At 38.5% G+C, this 20,686-nt stretch overlaps 1 protein-coding gene, 1 long non-coding RNA gene and 1 pseudogene across 2 annotated transcripts; 2 read left to right on the top strand and 1 right to left on the bottom strand.

Moving 5' to 3' along the window:
- The first annotated feature begins 4,543 nt into the window (after positions 1-4,543).
- LOC133716984 (ferric reduction oxidase 4-like) lies at positions 4,544-20,419 on the top strand (annotated as a pseudogene).
- Positions 10,213-11,856, bottom strand: LOC133713747 (uncharacterized). The gene is made up of 2 exons (XR_009848230.1): positions 11,408-11,856; positions 10,213-10,700 (listed from the first exon to the last, which is right to left on the bottom strand). It is a non-coding gene; the product is annotated as an uncharacterized LOC133713747 (long non-coding RNA).
- Positions 15,107-20,419, top strand: LOC133718122 (ferric reduction oxidase 4-like). Its single transcript, XM_062144937.1, has 7 exons — positions 15,107-15,396; positions 15,475-15,781; positions 15,874-16,108; positions 18,119-18,446; positions 18,735-18,975; positions 19,316-20,010; positions 20,094-20,419. The coding sequence occupies exons 1-7, from the start codon at positions 15,234-15,236 to the stop codon at positions 20,231-20,233; spliced, it is 2,109 nt and encodes a 702-aa protein (XP_062000921.1). The 5' UTR covers positions 15,107-15,233; the 3' UTR covers positions 20,234-20,419.
- Positions 20,420-20,686: the final 267 nt, after the last annotated feature.

The following is a 20,686-nucleotide window of genomic DNA, read 5'->3' as shown; positions in this document are numbered from 1 at the left end:
GAGATTACTTGTCATGTGATTGACATGGACGACACTAATGTGCTTTTTGGAAGACCATGGCATGAAAGTGTCAAAGGTGATTATTGCAAAGACAACACATTTATTTAGGTGGGAGTCGCACAAAATTAAAATCAAGTCTGGAAGGAAGAACATCAAGAATGACCATCCTGAGGTGTGTGAAAAGGAACATGAAGCAGCCACTTTGAAGATTGAAGAGAAACTCATTAAGGACAAGGAAGCTGATTCATTCATCACATCAATATCCATGTCATGCATGCCTAATTGTGTTCAAGATCAACCCAAGGAGAAGTCAATGCCCATTCCTTTTCAAGTGGAGGCGTTCAAGTTTCAAGATGCTTATTCTAAACTTGTCTACGGTATTGGATTCATGGTGATACCTTTTAATTTCAAGAATATTGAAGTTGATGGCTTATCATGTTTTATTCCTACTAATGATCGAGCTGCATACAAAAGGAACTCGAGGTCAAGTTCTTTTCAAGTGGAGGAGACTGATGTAGGACGAGATTTTAGCCAATTTTAACCAAAAATCTCGAAAAGAAAAAAGCGTCTTCATATTAAGAAAAAAAATTTGAATATTGGAAATTGGTATTCAAATAGGCTTCTTAATGATGGAATTAATCATAAATTACTCTTTTGGATATATCGGGATTCTCGAGCAAAATCTTGATTGGGATTCCAAGCGTAATATTCTTTAGTATCTAGGATTTTATTTTTGATTTTTATTTAATCAGGTTTAATTAGGTTTCCTAGTTTTAGTCTACAATAAATTCTTCTTTATGTTTTCTAGTTGTATTAGGTTTATGCTATGTGCCCTATATATAAGGCACCTCTTAGATTGTAATTTTCATTCAAGTTAGGGTTATTATCGCAAATGGTACCTGAACTTATCTTCTATTTTATCGATGGTGTACCTGAACTTCAATTTTGATCACAACCAGTACCCGAACTTTTCGATTTCATTTTAAATGGTACCTAAGGTCACCTTCGGTCACTATTCCGGCCAAAAAAACCAAATCTTAAAAAAAAAAAAAAAAAAAAAAAAAAAAAAAAAAACAAGTTCAAGGTAAGTCTATTACCAAAAAATCATCACTATATATGATTGCAACCCTTGAAATCATCAAAAATCATCACTATGATCGCCTCCCATGCCGTTTTTAGTCAGAAAAGTGACCAGAGGTGGCTCTAGCTACCATTTAAAATGAAATCGAAAAGTTCGGGTACTGGTTGTGATCAAAATTGAAGTTCAGGTACCATCGATAAGATTGAGGTATAGTTCAGGTACCATTTGTGATAATAACCCTTCAAGTTATCAATAAAAAATCAAATATTTGAGAGGTTTCTCTATGTTTCTTACGGCTGTGCCTGTAATTGCTAGTGGATTCTAGCTCATCTCATATGACTTTCGACGCTTGACAGAGCCTCTTGAGATGAGCTAGAATCCACTAGCAATTACAGGCACAGCCGTAAGAAACATAGAGAAATAGGGCTGGGCGCGGTCCGGTCCGGTCCTAGTTTTAGGGGAACCCGAGACTGAACCTGAGTAATCGGTCTCGGTTTGGTTCACAGTATTTTCCCACCTCAGACCGACTATAACCCGATCCGTAACAATCGGTCCGGGTTTTCAGGCTATCGGTCCTAGAATGCAGATTTCCAGAATTCTAGCTTTCCTGTTTTCATATGAATTAGATGAAAATGCAACACAATGATCATACAACATAAATCATAACTCATAGAATGAAGAGAATGACCACAGTACAATGAATCAACTAGCAAGCATTACAAATTCCTCAATCCTCTCAAAGTGCAGCCAAACATCGGATCGAAACTTTCCGGCCTTCCTCTTTCCCTTCGCTTTTGGGTCAACATGTGGTAGAGCTGTCGAACTTGCCGGATTAAACTGACTTGTATCAGCAGCCAGAATTATAGCATTTGGGGTGCCCCCCGAAGCCATGCTTGTATCAGTTGACGCCATGCTTTGCAATGAACTAAGAGATCGGGAAAGTAAGTCCGAGACTGATCGGGAAAGGATTGAGTGATTGAGGGAAGAAATTGGGACAGAGGCTTGAGGCTTGAATGCTTGATCGACCCGATTCACTGATCGACTGATTGAGCCATTGAATAAGAAATTTGGGAAGAAATTTGGGGGCTAGGGTTCTGGGTTCGTGTTCGACTGAATGAAGCAAAACAACTGAATGTGAAGGTTGAGGTCGTGTACTCGTGTTTGACTTTCGACTGAATGAAATAATTAAAGGCTGACAAGTATACATGGTGGAGGTATCGGGCCGATTCGGGTTACCCGAACTTAGAGATATTAGAAACCGAGACCGGCCCGTTAACAAGGTTGTCGGTTCGGTCTTAGCCCGGACTGAAAAAATACTCATCAAAGCCCGACCCGAACTGTCGGTTTCTCGGGTTTCCGGATCGGTTCCTCGGGTTTTCGGCCTCAAACGCCCAGCCCTATAGAGAAACTTCTCTAATATTTGATTTTTTATTGATAACTTGAATGAAAATTACAATCTAAGAAGTGCCTTATATGTAGGGCACATAGCATAAACCTAATACAACTAGAAAATAAAAAGAATAATTTATTATAGACTAAAACTAGAAAACCTAATTAAACCTCATTAAATAAAAATCGGAAATAGAATCCTAGATACTAAAGAATATTACGCAATCTCCCAACCAAGATTTTGTTCGAGAATCCCGATATATCCAAAAGAGTAATTTATGATTAATTTCATCATTAAGAAGCCTATTTGAATACCAATATCCAATATTCAAATCATTCTTCTTAATGTAGAGACGCTTCTTTCTTTTCGAGATTCTTTGTTGAAATTGGCTAAAATCTCGTCCTACATCAGTTGCCAACCAAAACTTACAGTGATTCCTGGAGACCCTACCTACAAGCCAAACTCAACTCAACATATTTCGGATATCGAGGTAAATAATGCTTCTCTTCTTTCATTAATTATTGATAACCTATATGCTAACTAGTTATATATACTAGGATTAAATACTTGTTACTCCTCAAACTTTTGCCTGAAAAACAGTTTAGTCCCTCGCCTTTTAAATTAAACTGGATAGTCCTTATTCTTTCTAATTCTCACACAACAGGTCCAAAACAGGTCTAAAATGACTATTCTACCCCCAATATCCTTTTTTTATTTTTTTCTCTCTCTCTTTTTAATTTCTCTCTCTTTTTTTTATTTATTTTTTCTGCTTTTCTCTCTCTCCCTCTCCACAGATCGATCTTCTAGCAACCCTCCACACCTGCTTTTCTCTCTCGCCCGTCCGCTTCAAGCAACCCTCCATTCCGTTTCCGGCTAGCTTCTCCACATTCTTCATGTTCTCCGTCAGCAATTTGAACCCCTCCTCGATTGGCGGCGGGCTGGCTTTTATCATCTTGCCGGACGATGAGGTTGTCAGAAACGCCAGTGGGTTCTTGGGGCTCCAGAGCGTGGAGGACCCGAGTTCAGGTTCCGGGTCGAGCTTCGTGGCGGTGGAGTTCGAAACGCTCATGGACGTGGAGTTCAAGGACATTAATAGCAATCACGTGGGCCTGGATCTCAACTCCATTGTTTTGTCACAGGTCGGCGATCTTGGCGCTGCGGATATTGATCTCAAGAGCGGGGACCTTTTGAATTGCTTCAGCTCGTCTTTCGATTCAACTCCCTCAACCGGCTCAACAGCACCGCCGCCTTCGATGACTACTCTGATGAACCCAATCGCCAACTCAGTCAATCTCCACCGCCTTCTTTGGCTCCAACTGGCTCGGCTTCAGCTTCTAGTACTAGTACTACACATAAGAACAGTAAGTCTTCGGTTAGTTCTTCAACTTTTCCGGCTAGTTTTATCAATTGTTTGTAATCTGGTAGTTTCAGTGTGTTGTTATTGCTCGATCTGATCTGGGTGTTTCTGAACATTTGTAATATGTTGGATGATGATAGTGAGGTGGCTTATTGGTGGGAGTGGTGGAGGATGAGGAGGAGGAGAGGTGGCTGAGCTTAGTGGGGACGACGACGGAGGTGGAGATGGAATTGTGGCGGCGGAGCTTCCATGAGAGGTGGAGGGGGCCCACCAAGCGCTGCAGAGTGGTAGTGAGTGCGGTCGATCGAGTGGATAAACTCGAGGTCGGATACGAGCTTGGAGAGAGAGAGAGAGAGAACCAGCCAGAAAAAATAAATAAATAAAAAAGAGAAAAAAAAAAAAGAGAAAAATTTAAAGAAGAGAGAGAAAAAAATAAAAAAAGGATCTTGGGGGTAGAATAGTCATTTTAGACTTGTTTTGGACCTGTTGTGTGAGAATTAGAAAAAATAAGGACTATCCAGTTTAATTTGAAAGGTAAGGGACTAAACTGTTTTTCAGGCAAAAGTTTGAGGAGTAACAAGTATTTAATCCGAACAGAGTGATCTAAACCCTTATAAACCCATAGGCGATGTCACATTTTTTCCATGTGGGATCTACATACTCTCAACATCTTGCTATTGATGGAAAACTATGCTATTAAGGATTAACTGAATCAATGGTGATGATGCAGATGCTAGAATGGAGCTCAACTCGGGTATCAAACGTAGCAGGGGAGATTGCAATAGTGTTTGCAATTGCAATGTGGGTGACAAGCATTAATTCCTCGTGTTAGACGAAAAATGTTTGAACTATTTTTCTATTCCCACCAGCTCTACGTTCTCTGCATCGTCTTCTACGTACTGCACGCCGGTGCTTATTTCTTCTGTACGATCCTTCCTGGGATCTTCCTCTTCATCATACATCGGTAGATCGGTACCTGAGATTTTTGCAATCTTATCAACGTGCCAAGTTAGTCTCCGCACGCATTTTACCTTGTGAGACCATTGAACTCAACTTCTCCAAGAGCCGAGGTAATTACTAATTAGGATTCACTATATGGGTTGATTCGTTGTTGAGCTACTTTTTGAAAAGTCGCAATTTCATTCTCAAGTTATGAAAAATAGCATCTTACTTGATCTATCGCAAGAAATGAGATGTAACCTAAGTAACTTTCTCCTTACCTGTCAATAAGCAAGGCCTTTTTTAGTGTTATCGGTTAAGTTAAGAAGACAAATAGTGTTGTAAAACTAACATAGAAAGTGTTTCAGAAAATGGAGAGAGCTTTGCTTCTAAGAACTTGAGAGAGAGAGAGTTTAGATGCAGATAATAAGTGTAGTATTTTCTGTTTTTCTCCTCATAACATGGATGAGAAATGGACTACATATAGTGGAAGATAGGGAACATGTAGCCTAAAGTCCTCCATAAAACAAGGACCCCTAAAGTCCTCCATAAAACAAGGATTCCTAAAGTCATCCATAAAACATGGAAAGGGTAAGCCTATAACAACATAATGATTTACCCTATATCTATTTACATGATATAGCCATAATGATTTACAACACTCCCCCTTGGATATTTCATGTCAATAGTGTTGCATGGGTTGTGCGCTTCTAAGTTGTCTCATCAAAAACCTTGCCAAGTAATAAAAACCCTGTGGGAAAAAAACAACCTTGGTCGAAGGAGAAAAAGAGCACAACGCGTATGAGTGTGGAGTAGTAATATCACAGCTTCGGAGATAAGTGGAGTCTTCTTATTAGCATCATAAGTAGGTAGTATGTCTACGAGAGGGATGCATTTAGATTTGCTACACCAAAACCTTGCCCGGTAAACCCAGTGGGAGAAACCCGTGGTCGAAGGGAAAAGATGAGCAAATGCATATATGTCAAATCAAAGCATCTTCAGGATGTAGTATAAGTGGGGTGACCATTCTAAAGATGTGCCTCGTTAAAACCTTGCCAGGTAACAAAACCCAGTGGGACAAAATAACCCTGGACGAAGGACGAAAAGAGTACACGATGGTCAAGTGTATATGCTTCGGGATACTCCCCCTGATTTCGACTCCCCCTGAAAATTACATGTTAGGTAATTCAGATAGTTTACGTAGACCAATACCTTGAACATGCTTCTGGAATGTAGACTTTGGTAGTGACTTGGTAAAGAGGTCTGCACGATTATCTTCAGATCGAATCTGCTTGACTTCAATCTTCTGATGCTCCTGTTGTTGCTGATTGAAGAAGAACTTCGGTGCAATATGTTTGGTGTTGTCTCCTTTGATGAAACCCGTCTTCATCTGCTCTATGTAAGCAACATTATCCTCGTAGATAATGGTTGGTTCATCAGTGGTGGAATGCAGTCCACATGTGCTTCGAACATGCTTTGTAACGGCTCTTAGCCATGTACATTCACATACTGCTTCTTGAAGAGCTAGTATCTCAGCATGATTCGAAGAGGTAGCAACAAGTGTCTATTTCGTAGACCTCCAAGAAATTGCAGTATTCCCAATGGTAAAGACATAACCAGTTTGGGAACGTGCCTTGTGCGGGTCTGATAGATAGTCTATATCAGCATATCCAACAAGGCGAGCATCATTCTGAGGATCAAGGGGGTTTGATCCATTCCTTGATGCGTAGGGATAGAATAAGCCCATATCCGTTGTACCTCTAAGGTAGCGGAAAAATGTCTTTCATGCCATTCCAGTGGCGGCGTGTTGGCGCAGAGCTATATCTAGCTAACAAGTTCACATCGAATGAGATGTCCTATCTAGGGCATTGAGCCAAGTACAATAATGCGCCTATTGCACTTAGATATGAGACTTCTGGTACCAATATCTCTTCGTTATCATCTGCAGGACGATACGGTTCTCTCTAGACTTCAGACGACCATGGGTGTGCTTGCTTTTATCCTCATTAAAGCATCTTAACATCTTCTGGATGTAATTTGGTTGATGGACCAAAATTTCATCTGCACTGTGCTCGGGCTCCAGGTCGAGACAATAATTTGTTCTCCCAAGGCCTTTCATCTCAAATTCCAACTTCAGGTGCTTTGCGGTTTCCTTGATCTCTTCAGGAGTATCGATCAAATTCATGTCATTGACATAGACCGCCACAATTCTAAACTAGGAACTTGTTTCCTTAATAAACACGCATGGGCATAGTTTATTATTCACATATCCCATCCTGATTAAATATTCACTTAGACGGTTATACCACCTCCGTCTGGATTGTTTCAATCCATAAAGTGAACGCCTCAAAACTAATGGAGAGCGTGTTCCGTGGTCTAGAACTATTTGCATCGGGTATATTAAGTTCTTCAGGAACTTTCAGGTATATTTCTGTATTATGATCCCCCTAGAGATAAGTTATGACCACATTCATAAGCTGCATATTCAGTTTTTCGGAAACTACCAAATTGATAAGGTAGTGGAACGTTATGACGTTCATTACGGGAGAATACGCGTCCTCGTAATCAATCACAGGGCGTTGAGAAAATTCTTGCGCCACTAGACGAGCTTTGTGTATCACAATCTCATTTTTCTCATTACGCTTCCTTATAAATACCCATTTAAATTCTACAGGTTTAACATGGGGAGGTGTAGGAACAACAGGTCCAAAACACCTTTCTCTTTGTCAAGGAATCTAATTTGACCTGGATTGCTTCTTTCCATTTTGGCCAGTCGTCTCTACGTTGACATTATCAACGGAGCGAGGTTCGATGTCATCGCTAGTTATAATTTCGGTAGCTACCGCGAATACAAATATATCATCGATGATAATCTCATTTCGATTCCAAATCTCACTTAAGCATGCATAATTTATCGAGATTTCTCTATTCTCGAGAGTGGGTTCAAACGTTGGAGCGTCCCCCAACGTTGTCTCTTCTAGGACGGACCCATAATCTGGAATTATCTCGTGAGATGGATCAGTTGAGATCGCGATGTCTAGTGGATTCGTTTGTGCTGGTTTTACCCTCTTCCGGGGATAGGAATCCTTCGAACCTAGTGGTCTACCTCGCTTCTAGGCAGGGACATGTGACTGGTTAGTCGCCATGGTCGTACCTCGTCCATCCGGGACAACGCGTCCTACAGGGACATCTATTCTTGCAGGCACATTTGCAGCAGGTATATGTGATCTCGTCACTTTAGCTAGATCAGAGAAAGCGTCTGGCATATTTTGGGCTACACTTTGTAGATCTAGAATTCTCCGCACTTCACTATCGCATTGTGCGGTTCGGGGATCGAGATGAGACATAGTGGGGACATTCCACGTCAATTCACGTCGTTCATCAGGAACGGTAACGTTCTTATCTCCCCCTAACGGCGGGAAGACTGTCTCATCAAAGTGACAATCTGTAAACTCTCCGGCATTATCAGGTCTTATGGACTTTATGGGATAATCCGAGTGGTGATCCACAATTTCATGATCTGGGCGAGAGTTTAGCAAAAGCAGCATTTTCTTGTGGACAATAGTGTAACATGTGATCACTTTGTCGATACATCAACCACAACCATGAAATATTTAAATTGTCCGCATGGTGGTTGGAAAGGTCCACAAATTTTCCTTGCATTCTGTGCAGAAAAATGGTGTGTGTATATACTAGTCTTTGCACATGATGGTCTAGAGTTTAACATTCCTAACGAGCAAGTTTGGCGTAATGTGTTACTAAACACAGGACCCTTATTCAGAAGGGGATGCCCGTGTGATAAGTTGAGGATACGGTGCATCATACTTTGACCTGGGTGTCCCAAATGGTCATGCCATAGCAAGTAGTTGCTCGAATTGGTTAGCTTCTGGCTAACAAATTTCAATTTCTCCAATATACGCTTCTGGCCGCACATTCAGAGGTTATGCAAAGATATTACACTCATTTTTCTTAGGGGTTTCAACGTGATAAATGTTGGTTCGAATATCCTTAATACTCAATAACGTTCTTCTGGAACGTGGAGAATATAAGGCCTCATTAATGGTAAATTCAGTACCATTGGACAACATAAAGTGGGCTTTGCCATAGCCCTCTATCAGGTTGGATTGGCCTGATATGGTTGTCACAGAGGTATGCATGGGCAATAAGTTTGAAACATATCTCCGATCTCGGAGTATGGTGTGCGTAATAGCACTTTTAACCGGACAACAAACTTCCCCACAGAATATGCCTATTCATTTATTTAATTCAATGGATCACATGTATGAATAAGTTTATTGAATTAAATATATTAGAACATAACCACATTTCTATAATCCAAAATAATTGAAAACATAAATCACCAAAATCCGAAGATGTTTCATTCATTAAGATGAAATAGATATGGCACAAGGGGCCAATTATACCCATGTCTTCGAGTTCTAATCCTCGGTATGTTCAGTAACTGCCTGAAAATCCATGATCTCTAGTGTGGAATCGATAGAAAATGACCCTTTAATAAAGTTGGTATTTCGAGTTCTGCGACTGGCGTAATACTCATCTACTGCTTAGGCTATCGCACAACAGGTGCGGGACCAGCAGTCAATTCCTCCACATTGATAACAAAGATCATGCTGATCGATTCTGGTGGCAGCGGGCCGGACCAGTGTTCCTTTCAACTCGGGCTTGCTGAGTTATGGCATCATGGTTCCTACCACGTGAGCCTTGGCCACGTGGAGCCTGATTACATGGCCTCTTGGGCTTTGGCCAAGTGGCAGACGGTCATATGGGCTAATTTCGTTCTGCCAATCATGTCTTGCTTCAAGCAAGAAAATGGTCATTTGATGGTGAAAGTGCTCTTCTAGAGCGACCCAAAGAATCTGTGTATCCTCTTCATCGGATACTCAACTTGGAGTGTTTTCTCCATATGTTTCCTTTGAAAATTATGGCACTCATATTAAAAGCCTCAATGACGACATTGTTAGCATTGATTGTTGATCTCATCTTCTTTGCAGTTAGATGAATTATCACATCTTGAACCACTTTAGATAGTTTCTTCCGGAAACCTCCAAAGAAACAAAGTCAAGTTTGTTGAGATTTGGTATTTCTTACAGGAAAGGAACAAATAATCTTAGTGCTTTGGGTAATATCATCCATAAGCAACTAATAGGAACTTCAGGTTCTATAACATGGTATGAAAAATCGGATTAAACATGTAAAATCTACTGGTTTTATCATGTGTGGTGAATTTATGAAGGAAACTTCAAGTTTCTTAAATGGCATTATCGAAACTACAAGTTCGATATGTGTATGAACTACTGGTTCATTTAGAACTTCTAGTTCATTAGGTACCTGCATTTTCTACACATATATTCTAGTGCGAAAATTTAGACAAGTAACACAATAATATTGAATAGAGCAAATTGAAATAATATCTCACAAATTGAATAAATGGAAATCACAAATCAATTGAGATATTAATTGCATGCTAGTAATATAACATATTAATTGTCACACAATTATGTGAATAAATGCTTCTGGCAATTAATTACACATATGAAATATGGTGAATTTATTTGCAATAGCCATAATGACATGTACATTGTCTGGGTTCAAATCTCAGTAGAATCAAATCATTTTTCCTTTTATTTGATTCTGCTGGACCAAAGGAATGGGCTTGATAGTGAAGCCTATCGGGCTTAGTCTGCGGGCTTGTGACCCGGCCTTTCATGCGTAATTTAAATGGTGTGTGAGGCCTGCTGGGCTGCTAGGTCCCGCAGAGGGAGAGTGGGCCTGCTGGGCTCAAGCTGGTCTGCCAAGGAATGAAAAGTTATTACTCAACCCTTTTGGTAACTCCAATTAAATACGACCAGGTAAGAGTATGAGGTTTGGGTGGAGCGAGGCTCTCTTAAGTACACAGCCTCATTGTATCTTGCCTAGACATCACATCGAATTGGGTGAGCCTACTTGGAAAGATTCATAATATTTCAGTGTTGTCAAAACTACAGGTTCGATACTATATGTGAACTTCTGGTTCAATATTTATGTATGAAATTTTGGTTCAATGTTTATGTGTGTGAACTTCCGGTTCGTTAAGTACCTGCATTCCGCACATATATATTCTAATGCAAAGAATTTAAGCGGGTAAAATATTTAAATTTAATATGAGCAGGTAACACCACAAAACATTATCATAATAAATAATGAAGGAAAGATGTATCATTATCACAAAGTCCAAACAAGTATATATAGATATTCATCACAATATACATGAATTGATAGCTAAATTAAAAGCTATTGATTTTCCTCTTTCTTTCCCTTTTTTTTTCAATCATGCCAATTATAATGCAAGAGAAATAAGTGTCTCTCATAGAGGATTAAGTTAAACTAGATGCTTCAACAAAAGTCATAAACTGTGACTGCAGTTCCTACTGAACAACAGTCAAAAAACGAACTGAAACACTAAGCAAAACTACCCAGAAAAATATGAAAATTTACAGAGATGTACTAAACATATAAGGACTCCAGCATACAAAATTTGGTGAATTTTGGAGTTGAATTACTATTTTAAATAAATACTGGAACACAGACATCAGAAGGTAAAATGAAACAGCGAAATTGGTTTTTGTTTGGAAAAACCTACTTGGTTGTAGAGCTTGTAGACTGATGTTGATTGAATGATGAACTACCTCTTCTCTGCAACCCAAGAGTTATTCACCTCTTCTCTTGTCAATCTGCAATCCGAATCCTAGAGCTATTCGTGCTGATAACGTGTTGTAAAACTAACATAGAAAGTGTTTCAGAAAATGGAGAGAGCTTTGCTTCTAAGAACTTGAGAGAGAGAGAGTTTAGATGCAGATAATAAGTGTAGTATTTTCTGTTTTTCTCCTCATAACATGGATGAGAAATGGACTACATATAGTGGAAGATAGGGAACATGTAGCCTAAAGTCCTCCATAAAACAAGGACCCCTAAAGTCCTCCATAAAACAAGGATTCCTAAAGTCATCCATAAAACATGGAAAGGGTAAGCCTATAACAACATAATGATTTACCCTATATCTATTTACATGATATAGCCATAATGATTTACAACAAATAGCCCTTTTTCCCTTACATTGAAAACTGACAAACAGTCATTTTTGATTTGTTCCACAGGCCTAGATTATAATCCCACTAGCATCTTGTTTATCAATGTGCCTAGTGTATCCAAGATGCAATGGCACCCATTTACAGTGACTTCATACTCTAACATGGAGGCAGATAAGCTAAGTGTTGTGATTAAGAGTCTAGGAAGTTGGTCTCAGAAACTTTACCAGCAACTTTCTTCTAATTCTTTTTGATTTGTTCCACAGGCCTAGATTATAATCCCACTAGCATCTTGTTTATCAATGTGCCTAGTGTATCCAAGATGCAATGGCACCCATTTACAGTGACTTCATACTCTAACATGGAGGCAGATAAGCTAAGTGTTGTGATTAAGAGTCTAGGAAGTTGGTCTCAGAAACTTTACCAGCAACTTTCTTCTAATTCTGCTGATCATATTCAAGTTTCTGTTGAAGGGCCTTATGGACCTCCTTCATCTCATTTTCTAAGGTCAGTTCAATAACTCGAAAGCAGATCACCTTCCCCTTACGATTTTAGGTTACTATCATTTTTAGAACTTCTTTATTGGTTAAATTCAGATCGATTTGATACTTGCAGATAGCATGTTTGGCCATTCTGTTTCTAATCGTTATAATCTTGGCTACTACAGTCAAACTCTAAAAAAAAAAAAAAAACATACATGCTATTCAAAAACACAAGTTAACCACATGTGAAACCAAAACGATACAACTAGGATTATATCATGTTATGTCAGCTCAAATTGACAATTAAATAAGATAACATTTCTCATAGCTAAGTGGCATTAGAATATTAGAAGTTTAAGTGCATCTGTTGATTAAACTTGATTGGTCTTTTGTTGCCTCAGGCACAAGGCTCTGGTGATGATTAGTGGAGGCAGTGGAATTACTCCGATGATCTCCATAATCCGAGAAATCATTTTCCAAAGCACCAAACCAGACTGCCATGTTCCGCCTGTTCGGTTGATATGTGCCTTCAAGAACTCAGCTGATCTCACCATGCTACAACTCTTGCTTCCAATTTCTGTCACACCTTCTAATTTTACCCAGCTGCAGTTTCAAATTGAAGCATATGTGACCAGGGAGACACACAAGCAGCCTCCATCAGAACCCCACAAGTCTCTCCAAACCTTATGGTTTAAGCCAGACCCACTGGACTCACCCATTTCTTTGGTTCTAGGACAAAACACTTGGCTATGGCTTGGTGCTATAATCTCATCCTCATTTGTCTTATTTCTCTTTGTTTTGGGCATTGTCAATCGTTTCTATATATACCCAATCGACCACAACACTGGTGAACACTACCATGTCTCCTTCATTTGCCTGTGGTACATGTTTTTGGTCTGTGCCTCCATTTTCATAGTCTCTAGTGCAGTCTTCATTTGGTGCAAGAGACAGAACGCCATCGAAGAAGGGAAGCGAACTCAGAATGCGAGATCAACACCAACAACTGATATCGAACTTGCGAGTTCTCCCCATAATCATGAGTCCCTGATCGCTCAAGCTACCCAAGTGCATTATGGAACTAGGCCTGACCTGAAGAGTAAGTAGTACAAATAATTATAACTAGCTAATTAACTACCCCTTTGGTGATTGTGATCGTAACGATTGTTTGTATTATTGCAGAAATTCTGTTGGAAACCAAAGGATCTGATATTGGAGTGTTGGTTAGTGGCCCAAGGAAGTTGAGACATGAGGTTGCCACAGTCTGTTCATCCAGTTTGGCACATAATCTGCACTTTGAGTCCATTAGCTTTAACTGGTGATGCATATACTAGTTAATAGTTTTACTAATTAGTAGGCATATAGCCAAAAAAATACTCAATTCATATGCATCATATAGCTCGAAAATTCTACAATGGCCGGCGCTAAATGTATTAATGCTCTATGTCACATGATATCTTCTTAGTTATTAGTGTTATCCTATAACTCTAATGTTCTAAATAATAATTTATTCTATTAAATACAAAGTTGTATATTTATATCATGGTGAAAAAGAAATAGAAAAAGAAAAAAACATATAACTAACTATAGTTCATTGTCTAAATTTTCCCTGATTAAAGCCATTGTTTCCCTTCTGATTTTGCTACACCAAAGTGGGTTCCAAATGTATAGCAAGTAGAATTGAGCTAGGAAAACACAAGACATAAACCCTATAAGAATCCAATAACCAAAAATTCAGAGATGAACCTGAAGATGTTGGCCGCAGGAAGCTACGAAATGCACGGGTTTGATTGAGCTACTCATAACCAAAAAAAAAAAAAGAGATTCCATTTCTGCGGCTACTCTCGAAGCTTTTGGAGAATTCACAAATGGAATCTCCTTTATGAGTAGCTCAAAAAGAGATTCCATTTCTGCGGCTACTCTTGAAGCTTTTGGAGAATTCAAAAATAGGGTAGTGAGGTTTTGAGGTCGAAGAAATCTGAGGTGCGGTTTTTGTTTACATGCTTTTTGAGCTTTATTTTTACACCATTTTGGGCTTTTTGTTGAGCTTAATAGCCTCAATACTTGTGCGAAGTATCATGGGTCGGGCCAGACTACAGTTTGTTAAGTGCAGATCTTGTCTAGCCCATTTATAACAAACTTTGTGACAAACTCATTCCCTTGATATGCAAGGTAAACGAAGTTCATTATTTATTGATAATGTATATAATTATATAAATATGCTCTTATTTAAATGAACAAGGTAACAATTTGACAACACAAAATCGAACAAAATGCATAATATAGGGAGTAGATTAGGTTCATTTGAATACGAACCTCAAAATGTCCAATTAATTATCATGTTTCGTACGCGGCATCAATAACTTTCACAATGTTGATTAGTTCACTAAGCTTCACTTTCTTAATTACCTCATAAAACTTACCCCATAGCTTGATTAGGCGTGTAAAATGAAATAGTGAAGAGGATTACGTATTATTAATTGTTGTATCCATTTAGCTAAAGTTTAAAATCATATTCTAATATGTGTATGTGTACTTATCTGATGTAAAAGCTTCGTTAGAACTTAGAAGAGAGCTGCATATAAACAAAACAAAATTAGTACTAATCTTAGTTTGTTTACAATCGTATCAGGACTTTTTTTTTTTTCTTTTTTTTTTTTAAAGAGGATCAAAGGATTATTGTCCTAGCTAGTATCAGGACTTTGGTAAAATACTATTTTAGATTGAATTTGGTACCAAACTTGACTAAAAAAGCCACAATTATTGTCTCCAAAGTAAAGGCCAAAAGATTCATGATGAGGTACCCGTAAATGCACTTTAAAGCAACTGTCTTGTGACTCTTTTCTCACTCACAAGTTGTTGGAAGTGAGAGTATAGTAGTCCTCTTTTCACTTCTGAAGCCATGAGCACAAATACAGCAGTAGTATCAGTTATCAGGTTCATATTGCTTCTAGTGTTTGTTGGATGGCTCATCATTTGGATTGTGTTGCCAACCGAAACTTACAGAGATTCCTGGAGACCCTACCTACAAGGCAAACTCAACTCAACATATTTCGGAGATCAAGGTAAATTTGTACTAATATGCTTTTCTTCTTTCATTAATTATTGATAGCTAATTAATTAGTTATATATACTAATTACAGGGACAAATCTGCTGCTTTTCTCGTTCCCGATGATGTTCATAGCAGCTTTGAGTTGTGTTTATCTCCATCTAATCCGGAAGAGGAAATCAAACAAGTCATCATACTCGACATACTACTCCACAAGCTTTGCTAGCTACTGGAGACGTCCGGCGAGTGTGAAATCTCCACTGGGAAGTGTGACTGCAATGGAGCTCGGTTTCACAATAATGTTTATTGCACTCTTTGTGTGGTCTCTTACCAATTACATACATGTCGGCTTCGCCCACCTCCATAAAATGCATACGAAACCAGTTCCAGGCCTGAAAGAGTATGCGTGTTCAGTAAATAACAATCATTTATATTAATTAGGCAACGAACAGTGTTGTTAAATCACATTGATTGATATGTATACGTCCACAGGTGGGAAGCAAAGCTTCGTAGCGTGTCGTACAGACTTGGGTTAACCGGAAACATATGTCTGGCATTTCTCTTCTTCCCTGTAACTCGAGGCTCTTCGATTTTGGCTCTGGTTGGCTTAACATCGGAGTCGAGTATCAAGTACCATATTTGGCTCGGCCATCTCTCCATGGTTCTATTTGCTGCTCATTCCCTAGGCTACATCATCTTCTGGGCCATCACTAATCAAATGGCTGAGGTACGTGCGGGATTATAATACGACTAACGAATTATGATCGTGCCTTGTTTCTATCGATGAGGAAGAGAATCTTTTTTGCGTGGTTAATTAGAATTGAAATGTCTGGTTTTGTATGTAGGATTCACGTCTTTGTCATGCTTTTCCTTATTGTTTGATAGTATATATCGTGAGGAATAATCTCCCTTCGGGTACTTTAACTGGTGGCTGAACTTAATTTGATCCCTAGCGATCTTGTTAGATAGCTATCTTCGTTTATAACCTCCTTGATTGGCGCGGTGTGAACATAGATTACAAGGGTCTGGCCGAAATGTCAGACCAATTTGATATTTCTAGCTCCGACATGTGATAAAATTCTTTAAATTAAGTTAATTTGAAAAAGAAAAAAAAAGGTGTTTACATCATTATATCTCATTAAATAATTTTCGTTCGATAATTAGAAGCGTTAATAATTTACAATTTTTTTCAAGGTATGTATCCATCTAGCATACTTTTTTTTTTTTTGGCTGAAATCAAAAGTTAAGAGATGCAAAGAGCCACCTTAACCTATGAGATTTTATTGAAGAAGAAGAAGAATAAAAAATACAAGGGGAGGGGGACCAAAAAACCAAAACCTCCCATACAAAACAGAAATAAGCTCAAGGAAAGACAAATTAACGAAAACGAAAATTTGGCATTTAGGGTGTAGGAAGAGAATCTTTTTTGCGTGGTTAATTAGAATTGAAATGTCTGGTTTTGTATGTAGGATTCACATCTTTGTCATGTTTTTCCTTATTGTTTTTTTTTTTTTTTAGAATAGAAGAAATTCATTAATCCAAGACTACAATGACGGGGATGACTCTGTAAAATCTCAATTACTCCACTAGAGAAGAGGACCTACTCATACTCCAAATGTATAACCAGCGGTTAAAGAAACCATGAGCTGATAGGGGCCCAACTCAAACCATCAACCTTTTCCAGGAGTCCCGACACATCCTTATAGCCAACCTCAAGAAGAAACAATCCCCTTCCGACACCATATACCAAAACCGCTAGTATACGTGTAGGGGCGTCTCCCCATTACATTGACAACAAGAAAACATCGAAATTAAAACAAATAGTCCCTAGAATTGACACCATAGCAATGACACAACCACGAAACCAAGACACCAAACCCTCGCTCAATTGAGGAAGGACTAATTAGACCTAACCAAAAATAAAACCTAACAAAACGACAAAATAGACTGCAGCAATCAACTTTCCTCATCCACGATGTCAGCTCCAGCAACTCGGATTCAGCCGCAATAGAGTCAGGGTACTTTGATAGTATGCCTACCAATTAGTATTGACTAGTAAAACTATTAACTAGTATATCAGTATATGCATCACCAGTTAAAGACTTAAAGCTAATGGACTCAAAGTGCAGATTATATATGTGCCAAACTGGATGAACAAACTGTGGCAACCTCATGCCTCATCTTCCTTGGGCCACAAACCAACACTCCAATATCAGATCCTTTGGTCTCCAACAGAATTTCTGCAATAATACAAACAGCGTTACGATCACAATCACCCAAGGGGAATTCCTTATTGTTTGATAGTATATATCGTACGTGAGGAATAATATCTGAAAGCTCCCTTCGGGTACTTTGACTGGTGTGGCTGAACTTAATTTGATCCCTAGCATACTTTCTCCTTTTACTGTTAATGATCATAAACATGATTAACTATCTAAGAAAATGATGATTAACAATGCCACATATTTCTTTTCATCAGCATCTTCAATTGTTTAAATAACAAAATGACAATAGATTAAGATAATGCAAAGTACTTGAGACTTCTGAAGTTCACATGCCTTGAATTACACTCTGCAATTGATGTGTCGAAATTAGTTAGTAGTACTACTAGCTAGAATATATTTTGCAGGTTACAAATATGTATAAACATGATGGAAATTGCTATCTTGCTTATCAATATTGATGGAAAACTATACTATATATTAAGAATTAATTGAATATCAATGGTGATGATCAGATGCTAGAATGGAGCAAGACTCATGTATCAAACGTAGCTGGGGAGATTGCAATTCTATTTGCAATGGCAATGTGGGTGACTAGCATTCCTCGTGTTAGACGAAAAATGTTTGAATTATTTTTCTACACCCACCAGCTCTACATTCTCTACATCGTCTTCTACGTACTGCACGCCGGTGAAAACTTCTTCAGTACGATCCTTCCTGGGATCTTCCTCTTCATCATAGATCGGTACCTGAGATTTTTACAGTCTAATCAACGCGCTGAGTTACTCTCCGCACGTATTTTACCTTGTGAGACCATTGAACTGAACTTCTCCAAGAGCCAAGGTGATTACTAACTAGAATTCACTAACATTGGGTTGATTCTGTTTGGAGCTAGATAGTTACATTTTGCACTGTACTCTTTAAAAAGTCGCAATGTCATTCTCAAGTTACAAACAATATCATTTTACTTATATTGCAAAAGATGAGATGTAGCCTAATTAGTTAATTTCTCCTTACCTGTCAATTAATAAGCAAGACCTCTTTAGTGTTATCGATATGTAAGGAAAACAAATCGACCTTTTTCCCTTTTATTGAAAATTGACAAACAGCCATTTTTGATTTGTTCCACAGGTCTGGATTATAATCCCACTAGCATCTTGTTTATCAATGTGCCTACTATATCCAAGATGCAATGGCACCCATTTACAGTGACTTCGAACTCTAACATGGAGGCAGACAAGCTAACTGTTGTGATAAAGAGTCTAGGAAGTTGGTCTCAGAAACTTTACCAACAACTTTCTTCTAATTCTATGGATCATATTCAAGTTTCTGTTGAAGGGCCTTATGGACCTAATTCATCTCATTTTCTAAGGTCAGTTCAAAACTCAAAAGCAGATCACCTTCATCTTACAATTTTAGGTTACTATCATTTTTAGAACTTCTTTATTGGTCAAATTTCAGATTTGATACTTGCAGATAGCTTTTTTGGCCATTCTGATTTCTAATCGTTATAATTGTGGCCACTAGAGTCGAATAAAAAAAAAATTGCTATTCAAAATTGTCAAGTTAATTAAGATTATATTATGTTATGTTAGCTCAAATTAAGATCTAATAAGTAATAACATAACACGTCTCATATCTAAGTGGTAGCAGAATATTACTATTTTAAGTGCATCTGTTAATTAAACTTGATTGGTCTTTTGTTGCCTCAGGCACAAGGCTCTGGTGATGATTAGTGGAGGCAGTGGAATTACTCCGATGATCTCCATAATCCGAGAAATCATTTTCCAAAGCACCAAACCAGACTGCCATGTTCCGCCTGTTCGGTTGATATGTGCCTTCAAGAACTCAGCTGATCTCACAATGCTACAACTCTTGCTTCCAATTTCTGTCACACCTTCTAATTTTACCCAGCTGCAGTTTCAAATTGAAGCATATGTGACCAGGGAGACACAGAAGCTGCCTCCATCAGACTCCCTCAAGCTTCTCCAAACCTTATGGTTTAAGCCAGACCCACTGGACTCACCCATTTCTTTGGTTCTAGGACAAAACACTTGGCTATGGCTTGGTGCTATAATCTCATCCTCATTTGTCTTATTTCTCTTTGTTTTGGGCATTGTCAATCGTTTCTATATATACCCAATCGACCACAACACTGGTGAACACTACCATGTCTCCTTCATTTGCCTGTGGTACATGTTTTTGGTCTGTGCCTCCATTTTCATAGTCTCTAGTGCAGTCTTCATTTGGTGCAAGAGACAGAACGCCATCGAAGAAGGGAAGCGAACTCAGAATGCGAGATCAACACCAACAACTGATATCGAACTTGCGAGTTCTCCCCATAATCATGAGTCCCTGATCGCTCAAGCTACCCAAGTGCATTATGGAACTAGGCCTGACCTGAAGAGTAAGTAGTACAAATAATTATAACTAGCTAATTAACTACCCCTTTGGTGATTGTGATCGTAACGATTGTTTGTATCATTGCAGAAATTCTGTTGGAAACCAAAGGATCTGATATTGGAGTGTTGGTTAGTGGCCCAAGGAAGATGAGGCATGAGGTTGCCACAGTCTGTTCATCCAGTTTGGCACATAATCTGCACTTCGAGTCCATTAGCTTTAACTGGTGATGCATACTGATATACTAGTTAATAGTTTTACTAGTCAATACTAATTGGTAGGCATACAGCCAAAAAAATAATACTCACTTATATGTATCGTTAGCTCGAAAATTCTACAGTAGTCGGTGCCTATTGTATTGATGATCTATGCCACATGAGATCATGCATCCTAATTATTAGTGCTATCTTATGACTCTTGTTTTCTAAATAATAATTTATATTATTAAATACAAAAATATTGTATATTTATATCACGATGATAAAGAAAAAAAAACATATAGCTAACTACAGTTCATGCTCTAATTCCATGAAAATTGGACCTCACAAAATTATGAACTATAGCGCACTATTTTTACAAAAATCTCTTCTTCTTTTTTAAACAAACCACCCTTAAATAATGATTTTGAAACCTTCTCAAATGGGGGAATCCAAAATCACAGCCCAAACTTTTTCTACAATTTT

Source organism: Rosa rugosa, chromosome 6 (genome assembly GCF_958449725.1).
Source record: "Rosa rugosa chromosome 6, drRosRugo1.1, whole genome shotgun sequence".
In the NCBI taxonomy this organism is placed as follows: Eukaryota; Viridiplantae; Streptophyta; class Magnoliopsida; order Rosales; family Rosaceae; genus Rosa; species Rosa rugosa.
This window is presented reverse-complemented; position numbering and strand designations above follow the sequence as displayed.